Source organism: Lithobates pipiens, unplaced genomic scaffold (genome assembly GCF_037356315.1).
Source record: "Lithobates pipiens isolate NorthernLeopardFrog02 unplaced genomic scaffold, aLitPip1_a1.2 Scaffold_1, whole genome shotgun sequence".
Lineage (NCBI taxonomy): Eukaryota > Metazoa > Chordata > Amphibia > Anura > Ranidae > Lithobates > Lithobates pipiens.
The window spans coordinates 203,694,827-203,704,230 of record NW_027507685.1 but is presented as its reverse complement, the minus strand read 5'-3'; the positions used below and the strand labels follow the sequence as shown (position 1 = coordinate 203,704,230).

The following is a 9,404-nucleotide window of genomic DNA, read 5'->3' as shown; positions in this document are numbered from 1 at the left end:
CCTCTCGCGCTCTCTCTCTCCCCCCCTCTCGCGCTCTCTCTCTCCCCCCCTCTCGCGCTCTCTCTCTCCCCCCTCTCGCGCTCTCTCTCTCCCCCCCTCTCGCGCTCTCTCTCTCCCCCCCTCTCGCGCTCTCTCTCTCCCCCCCTCTCGCGCTCTCTCTCCCCCCCTCTCGCGCTCTCTCCCCCCCTCTCTCCCCCCTCTCGCTCTCTCTCTCCCCCTCTCTCCCCCCTCTCCCCCTCTCGCGCTCTCTCGCCCTCTCTCTCTCCCTCTCTCGCGCTCTCTCTCCCTCTCTCGCGCTCTCTCTCCCTCTCTCGCGCTCTCTCGCGCTCTCTCTCGCGCTCTCTCTCCCTCTCTCTCTCCCTCTCTCTCGCGCTCTCTCTCGCGCTCTCTCGCGCCCTCTCTCGCGCCCTCTCTCGCGCCCTCTCTCTCGCCCTCTCTCTCGCCCTCTCTCCCTCTCTCTCGCCCTCTCTCCCTCTCTCTCGCCCTCTCTCCCTCTCTCTCGCCCTCTCTCGCCCTCTCTCGCTCTCTCTCCCTCTCTCGCGCTCTCTCTCCCTCTCTCGCGCGCTCTCTCCCCCCTCTCCCCCCCTCTCTCCCCCCCTCTCTCCCCCCCTCTCGCTCTCTCTCCCCCCCTCTCGCTCTCTCTCCCCCCTCTCGCTCTCTCTCCCCCCCTCTCGCTCTCTCTCCCCCCTCTCGCTCTCTCTCCCCCCTCTCTCCCCCCTCTCTCTCTCCCTCTCTCTCTCCCTCTCTCGCGCTCTCTCTCCCTCTCTCGCGCTCTCTCTCCCTCTCTCGCGCTCTCTCTCCCTCTCTCGCGCTCTCTCTCCCTCTCTCGCGCTCTCTCTCCCTCTCTCGCGCTCTCTCTCCCCCCCTCTCGCGCTCTCTCTCCCCCCCTCTCCCCCCCTCTCGCCCTCTCTCCCCCCCTCTCGCCCTCTCTCGCCCCTCTCTCGCCCTCTCTCGCCCTCTCGCGCTCTCTCCCCCCCCTCTCGCGCTCTCTCTCCCCCCCCTCTCGCGCTCTCTCTCTCCCCCCCTCTCGCGCTCTCTCTCTCCCCCCCTCTCGCACTCTCTCTCCCTCTCTCTCCCCCCCTCTCTCGCGCTCTCTCTCCCTCTCTCTCGCGCTCTCTCTCCCTCTCTCTCGCGCTCTCTCTCGCGCTCTCTCGCGCTCTCTCTCGCTCTCTCGCGCTCTCTCTCGCTCTCTCGCGCTCTCTCTCCCTCTCTCGCGCTCTCTCTCCCTCTCTCGCGCTCGCTCTCCCTCTCTCGCTCTCTCGCGCTCGCTCGCCCTCTCTCGCCCTCTCTCGCCCTCTCTCGCTTTCTCTCTGGCTCTCTCCCCCCCTCTCTCGCTCTCTCTCCCCCCCTCTCGCGCTCTCTCTCCCCCCCTCTCGCGCTCTCTCTCCCCCCCTCTCCCCCCCTCTCCCCCCTCTCGCCCTCTCTCGCCCTCTCTCGCCCTCTCTCGCCCTCTCTCGCCCTCTCTCGCCCTCTCTCGCCCTCTCTCTCCCCCCCCTCTCGCGCTCTCTCTCTCCCCCCCTCTCGCGCTCTCTCTCTCCCCCCCTCTCGCACTCTCTCTCCCTCTCTCTCCCCCCCTCTCTCGCGCTCTCTCCCCCCCCCTCTCGCGCTCTCTCCCCCCCCCTCTCGCGCTCTCTCCCCCCCCCTCTCGCGCTCTCTCCCCCCCCCCTCTCGCGCTCTCTCCCCCCCCCCTCTCGCGCTCTCTCCCCCCCCTCTCGCGCTCTCTCCCCCCCCCCCTCTCGCGCTCTCTCCCCCCCCCCCTCTCGCGCTCTCTCCCCCCCCCCTCTCGCGCTCTCTCCCCCCCCTCTCGCGCTCTCTCCTCCCCCCCTCTTGCGCGCGCTCTCTCCCCCCCCTCTCGCGCTCTCTCCCCCCCCCCTCTCGCGCTCTCTCCCCCCCCCCTCTCGCGCTCTCTCCCCCCCCCCTCTCGCGCTCTCTCTCCCTCTCTCTCCCCCCTCTCGCGCTCTCTCTCCCCCCTCTCGCACTCTCTCTCCCTCTCTCTCCCCCCCTCTCGCGCTCTCTCCCCCCCCTCTCGCGCTCTCTCCCCCCCCTCTCTCCCCCTCTCGCGCGCTCTCTCCCCCCCTCTCGCGCTCTCTCTCCCCCCCCTCTCGCGCTCTCTCTCCCCCCCTCTCGCGCTCTCTCTCCCCCCCTCTCGCGCTCTCTCTCCCCCCCCTCTCGCGCTCTCTCTCCCCCCTCTCGCGCTCTCTCTCCCCCCCTCTCGCGCTCTCTCTCCCCCCCTTCTCGCGCTCTCTCTCCCCCCCCCTCGCGCTCTCTCTCCCCCCCCTCGCGCTCTCTCTCTCCCCCCCCCTCGCGCTCTCTCTCTCCCCCCCTCTCGCGCTCTCTCTCTTTCCCCCCCTCTCGCGCTCTCTCTCTTTCCCCCCCTCTCGCGCTCTCTCTCTTTCCCCCCTCTCGCGCTCTCTCTCTTTCCCCCCCTCTCGCGCTCTCTCTCTTTCCCCCCCTCTCGCGCTCTCTCTCTTTCCCCCCCTCTCGCGCTCTCTCTCTTTCCCCCCCTCTCGCGCTCTCTCTCTTTCCCCCCCTCTCGCGCTCTCTCTCTTTCCCCCCCTCTCGCGCTCTCTCTCTTTCCCCCCCTCTCGCGCTCTCTCTCTTTCCCCCCCTCTCGCGCTCTCTCTCTTTCCCCCCCTCTCGCGCTCTCTCTCTTCCCCCCCTCTCGCGCTCTCTCTCTCTCCCCCCCTCTCGCGCTCTCTCTCTCGCGCTCTCTCTCTCGCGCTCTCTCTCTCGCGCTCTCTCTCTCGCGCTCTCTCTCTCGCGCTCTCTCTCTCGCGCTCTCTCTCTCGCGCTCTCCCTCTTTCCCCCCTCTCGCGCTCTCCCTCTCGCGCTCTCCCTCTCGCGCTCTCCCTCTCGCGCTCTCCCTCTCGCGCTCTCCCTCTTTCCCCCCTCTCGCGCTCTCCCTCTCGCGCTCTCCCTCTTTCCCCCCTCTCGCGCTCTCTCCCCCCCCCTCTCGCGCTCTCTCCCCCCCCTCTCTCCCCCTCTCGCGCGCTCTCTCCCCCCTCTCTCCCCCCTCTCGCGCGCTCTCTCCCCCCTCTCGCGCTCTCTCTCCCCCCCTCTCGCGCTCTCTCTCCCCCCCTCTCGCGCTCTCTCTCCCCCCCTCTCGCGCTCTCTCTCCCCCCCCTCTCGCGCTCTCTCCCCCCCTCTCGCGCTCTCTCTCCCCCCCTTCTCGCGCTCTCTCTCCCCCCCCCCTCGCGCTCTCTCTCTCCCCCCCTCGCGCTCTCTCTCTCCCCCCCTCGCGCTCTCTCTCTCCCCCCCTCGCGCTCTCTCTTTCCCCCCTCTCGCGCTCTCTCTTTCCCCCCCTCTCGCGCTCTCTCTCTTTCCCCCCCTCTCGCGCTCTCTCTCTTTCCCCCCCTCTCGCGCTCTCTCTCTTTCCCCCCCTCTCGCGCTCTCTCTCTTTCCCCCCTCTCGCGCTCTCTCTCTCTCGCGCTCTCTCTCGCGCTCTCTCTCGCGCTCTCTCTCGCGCTCTCTCTCGCGCTCTCTCTCGCGCTCTCTCTCGCGCTCTCTCTCGCGCTCTCTCTCGCGCTCTCTCTCGCGCTCTCTCTCGCGCTCTCTCTCGCGCTCTCTCTCGCGCTCTCTCTCTCGCGCTCTCTCTCTCGCGCTCTCTCTCTCGCGCTCTCTCTCTCGCGCTCTCTCTCTCGCGCTCTCTCTCTCGCGCTCTCTCTCTCGCGCTCTCTCTCTCGCGCTCTCTCTCTCGCGCTCTCCCTCTTTCCCCCCTCTCGCGCTCTCCCTCTCGCGCTCTCCCTCTTTCCCCCCTCTCGCGCTCTCCCTCTCGCGCTCTCCCTCTTTCCCCCCTCTCGCGCTCTCCCTCTCGCGCTCTCCCTCTTTCCCCCCTCTCGCGCTCTCCCTCTCGCGCTCTCCCTCTTTCCCCCCTCTCGCGCTCTCCCTCTCGCGCTCTCCCTCTTTCCCCCCTCTCGCGCTCTCCCTCTCGCGCTCTCCCTCTTTCCCCCCTCTCGCGCTCTCCCTCTCGCGCTCTCCCTCTTTCCCCCCTCTCGCGCTCTCTCCCCCCCTCTCGCGCTCTCCCTCTTTCCCCCCTCTCGCGCTCTCTCCCCCCCCCTCTCGCGCTCTCCCTCTTTCCCCCCTCTCGCGCTCTCTCCCCCCCCCCCCTCTCGCGCTCTCTCCCCCCCCCTCTCGCGCTCTCTCCCCCCCCTCTCGCGCTCTCTCCCCCCCCTCTCGCGCTCTCTCCCCCCTCTCGCGCTCTCTCTCTTTCTCCCCCCCTCTCGCGCTCTCTCTCTTTCCCCCCCCCCCTCTCGCGCTCTCTCTCTTTCCCCCCCCCTCTCGCGCTCTCTCTCTTTCCCCCCCCCCTCTCGCGCTCTCTCTCTTTCCCCCCCCCCCCCTCTCGCGCTCTCTCTCTTCCCCCCCCCCTCTCGCGCTCTCTCTCTTCCTCCCCCCCCCCTCTCGCGCTCTCTCTCTTTCCCCCCCCCCCTCTCGCGCTCTCTCTCTTCCCCCCCCCCCCTCTCGCGCTCTCTCTCTTTCCCCCCCTCTCGCGCTCTCTCTCTTTCCCCCCCTCTCGCGCTCTCTCTCTTTCCCCCCCTCTCGCGCTCTCTCTCTTTCCCCCCCTCTCGCGCTCTCTCTCTTTCCCCCCCTCTCGCGCTCTCTCTCTTTCCCCCCCTCTCGCGCTCTCTCTCTTTCCCCCCCTCTCGCGCTCTCTCTCTTTCCCCCCCTCTCGCGCTCTCTCTCTCGCGCTCTCTCTCTCGCGCTCTCTCTCTCGCGCTCTCTCTCTCGCGCTCTCTCTCTCGCGCTCTCTCTCTCGCGCTCTCTCTCTCGCGCTCTCTCTCTCGCGCTCTCTCTCTCGCGCTCTCTCTCTCTCGCGCTCTCTCTCTCGCGCTCTCTCTCTCTCGCGCTCTCTCTCTTTCCCCCCTCTCGCGCTCTCCCTCTCGCGCTCTCCCTCTTTCCCCCCTCTCGCGCTCTCCCTCTCGCGCTCTCCCTCTTTCCCCCCTCTCGCGCTCTCCCTCTCGCGCTCTCCCTCTCGCGCTCTCCCTCTTTCCCCCCTCTCGCGCTCTCCCTCTCGCGCTCTCCCTCTTTCCCCCCTCTCGCGCTCTCCCTCTCGCGCTCTCTCCCCCCCTCTCGCGCTCTCTCCCCCCCCTCTCGCGCTCTCTCCCCCCCCTCTCGCGCTCTCTCCCCCCCTCTCGCGCTCTCTCCCCCCCCTCTCTCCCCCCTCTCGCGCGCTCTCTCCCCCCCTCTCGCGCGCTCTCTCCCCCCCCTCTCGCGCTCTCTCTCCCCCCCTCTCGCGCTCTCTCTCCCCCCCCCCTCTCGCGCTCTCTCTCCCCCCCTCTCGCGCTCTCTCTTCCCCCCCTCTCGCGCTCTCTCTCCCCCCTTCTCGCGCTCTCTCTCTCCCCCCCCCTCGCGCTCTCTCTCTCCCCCCCTCGCGCTCTCTCTCTCCCCCCCCTCGCGCTCTCTCTCTCCCCCCCTCTCGCGCTCTCTCTCCCCCCCCTCTCGCGCTCTCTCTCTCTCCCCCCCTCTCCCCCCCCCTAAAGTTCCTAAGTAGGCTGCATTTGCAAGCAGACCACCCTAGATAATGCCCACGTGTGATATGGAGCCTACTTGATTGAAAGACCTGAATTCAATGAAAGAGGCAGGCCAAGCACAATAAGACTGGGAAGGAAAGAGCTAGAGGATGATGGGCATCCTGCAGCAAGGAAACGAGACAGGCTCTGATTTGCCGGTACTTCTGAAGCACATTGTGAGTGCCATTTTAGTGCAAGAGAGGCACCTTTCAAGACTGAGGATAAGGCAGAAGCTTAACTTTGCCACTTACTTTATGCAAATCAAAAACAAAATCTGGCTTCTGATGCACTTTTTTTTTTTTTTTTTTTTAATTTTCTTTTTTTTTCCTTTCAATTGTTCCAGTTGATACCCCAGGCAACGAGGGTTCCTCTCTTGAACCTCCAACATCTCCTTCACTGAGGTCCTCTCCTTCCTTAAAGTCGCTGGCCCTTGGCAATGAGTTGGATGCAGCAAGTTCAGGGAAGAAACGCAGAAAATTACGTCGTTCACTAAGCATGCCAGAGAAGGTGGGTGAATGTGTTCAAGCTGATGGAGATCAAGAAACATTCCTTGAGACCAGTTTGACTATGACTAAGGAAAGCCGAAGCCAAGATGATGGGCTGAATTTCTCTGCAGGAAATGCATACATGCAGGTGTTTGACAGCAACCCTTTGAAAGACTGTTTAAACACAGGTGATCCTCAAGTCAGTCAGGTGTCTCTGGATGAACTGGGCTCTTCTCAGACCTTCAGAAGGTCTAATGGTCACATGTCCCAGTACCGAAGTGTAAGAAAATTGGTCCTTAGCTTTCCTTGGACATCTAGCATTCCAGATCTGGATCCTCAGCAAAATGACTGGGAAAAGCTGGCCACCCACACCATCAGGCGTAAAGGGGCAAGACGATTTGGGCGCTCAATGAGTCAGGAAAGTGGTCTGAGGACAAATGGAGACCAGATTGGATTTAAAATATCAGATGATATTGGCAGTGGCAACTCCAAACTTCTAAATGCACGGAACCGACAAGTCTTTGTTAGCCGTAAAAATATTACTCTGAGCAACTGGGGCCAGCGTAGCCTGGAGGCGAGGCGCCAAGTGTCCCTCGAAGATGACCCAATTGATACCGAAAGGCAGTTCTCAGAGGAGCTTCTGAATCTAGATAAGGAAGCTTTCATTTTCAAGGACATGGTTGAGGAGGAAAGACAATATTACAGTTCTCCAAAATGTTCACTGATTGGTTCTAGACTAGAACCTATAAGTGACACTGCGGATCTACAAGGTCAATAAAAATAGTGGTTGGTATACTCTGAGGTCACTGGTTGGATATCTTGCCATGGATTCCCCGGCATGACTGAGTACATCACTACACTTCTTTAAGGTATAGCTGCAATGGTAGCTTAATCAGGTGTTCCATCCTTGTAGCCAGGCTGGGCACTGCAAATATTTTTGAAACAATTTGCAGCTTTTAGCTTTAACTTCTCACATTAGTAAGCTACAGAGTTCATATTTCATCTTTTCAGTGGTATTTCTAGGATATATATTTATTGTGATTTAAAAAAAAAATCTAGTAGTCAATATAGATGGTAATGTGTTTTAAAAACAGTTTGTTCAGCGCAGCCAATAAGTTGTTACACAGACGTTCCATTAAAGCTATGATGTTTTTGTACTTACATTGGCCCAACTTGGATCAATGCAATGATTCATAGCTCATACCTGAGGATCTACCGGGGAAGCTGTAGCCAGTGCTACTACAGTGATTGCTGGAATCCTACGGTCTTGTGTCACCATCCACAGATTGTCTTGTATGTTTTCCATTGAATACAAGGCATTCTCTGATTGTGATGTCACTGCCCCTCCTCTTCACCTTGTCCAATCTCTACCTTGTCCAATCTGCCAGTTGGGGCAGTGCCAAGCGAGCCACCCCCTATGGTCAGGAATAAGAAGAGTAGATGGCCACACACTCCATGAGGATGTTGGCTTCTTTATTGGTGAATGTCAAAAGGTGCAAAATATAAACATCACAGCACAAAGGAGACGAGATGTTGATGCGTTTCACACTTGGCGCTTACTCACAATTCATACTACTCCTTGGACGTGATATATCAGCATTGTGCACACACACCTCGAACTGTATTTACTCTTGTTGGACTACCCCCTGGGGTCAGCATACAGAGGGGGAGCCACTCGGCACAGGACCTGGAAGATCATGGCTATCATGGCTGTAGTAGTGCCAACTACCTCAATGATTGTCTGATTCCCTAGCAAACCTTCAGGTATAAGCTTAGTTTTAAGCAATTAAATTCAAGATTTATAATAATAATTAACAATTTAAAAAGGAAGTAGCATGAGGCTTGCACGATCTCGCATTGCATTATACTAGCTAAAAGCTAACTGAAATTTTCAAAGACAAGTACCCTTTCATGCAACTGAAACAATTAGGTGTTAAATTGATACTATAGCGCACACACAAAAAAAAAATCTGTGATTTGTTGTAACCCATAACAATCAGTTGAATACCCGCATTCCCTAGCATTCATTTTTGAAAGCTTGGTTGTGATTGGTTACCAAGGTATAGCATTTTTATGCTAAACCCAAACAAGGTGCATTAACCGCTCCACTTTAAGGCCACGGGTGATACTCCTGCATTCCCAAATTGTGAGCGACCAGTTTTGCTTTGAATGTGTAAGTTTTAAGTTAGGAAGTTTATAAAGTGTGTATCGTTTTGTGGTGTTAAATCTGTTTTCAGTTTGTTTTAAATGTCTTTCATATTTGTGTTTTTTAAATCTTATGGATTTTAACTACTGTGCGGTTTTGCTAATACTTTCAATGTGATCAACGAACAATAAATATTTCCTTTTGTTCTTCCTTCTTTTTTTTTTTTTTTTTTTTTCTTTTTAACATATGAATTCATTTTTATAACAATCCTTTTTTTTTTTTTTTTTTTAGAAGTACCCTTTTGAGATCTGAAAATCGAACCCCATCCCAAATTTTTTTTTTTTTAAGTTTAGGATACAGTCGGGAAGTGTTAGAAAAAACTTTTCCCAATCTTTCCAAAATGGAGGAACTCAAAATATCTTGGTGGTCAGAGGGAAGAATGTTGGTGCTCGGTGGGAAGACTGCCCCCATATTGGTGCTCGGTGGGAAGACTGCCCCCATACATTGGTGCTCGGTGGGAAGACTGCCCCCATACATTGGTGCTCGGTGGGAAGACTGCCCCCATACATTGGTGCTCGGTGGGAAGACTGCCCCCATACATTGGTGCTCGGTGGGAAGACTGCCCCCATACATTGGTGCTCGGTGGGAAGACTGCCCCCATACATTGGTGCTCGGTGGGAAGACTGCCCCCATACATTGGTGCTCGGTGGGAAGACTGCCCCCATACATTGGTGCTCGGTGGGAAGACTGCCCCCATACATTGGTGCTCGGTGGGAAGTATGCCCCTTAGGTTGGGGGTCAGTGGGAAGAAGGCCCCCTTCATGATAGTTAAACATTATTAGTGATTAGTGTCATTGTTTTCAATTTTCAGAGGCAAAAATTGCTTATTACTCAAAAGAACCCCTGGCAGCTTCTGGAGGAACTCTACAGTTCCATGAAACCCTTGAATCAACATTTAAGGCAGCCAGGAATCCAGCATTTTTAGGAGGAGGATCAGAAAAGGCAAGCCTTTATTTTTCCTCGTCTTGTAACCTCTATGACTCTGACAAATGTTAGGTACAAGTAACTAACTGGAGACCTAGTGCCTGATATGTGTATGTACTCTCATATGTTGGGTCAGAATGCCGGATCAGAATGACAGCCAGGCAACTGGTATTTTCAGAAGCTGAGATCAGAAATAGCAGCCAACATATTTCTCCTGGTAAACGTTTCTCTTAGTAAGACGTAGAGCCTTGATAAAGTGTACTAAACTACAGCAGCCATTAA

At 58.3% G+C, this 9,404-nt stretch overlaps 1 protein-coding gene across 1 annotated transcript in view; it reads left to right on the top strand.

The window, feature by feature from the left end:
* Nucleotides 1-8,318, top strand: part of LOC143982171 (rho GTPase-activating protein 11A-like) — a 90,273-nt gene extending 81,955 nt beyond the window's left edge. Inside the window, exon 13 of the mRNA XM_077480660.1 lies at nt 5,851-8,318. Coding sequence (XP_077336786.1) covers nt 5,851-6,770 — 920 coding nt within the window. The 3' untranslated portion in view covers nt 6,771-8,318. The remainder of the gene's footprint in view (nt 1-5,850) is intronic.
* Nucleotides 8,319-9,404: the final 1,086 nt, after the last annotated feature.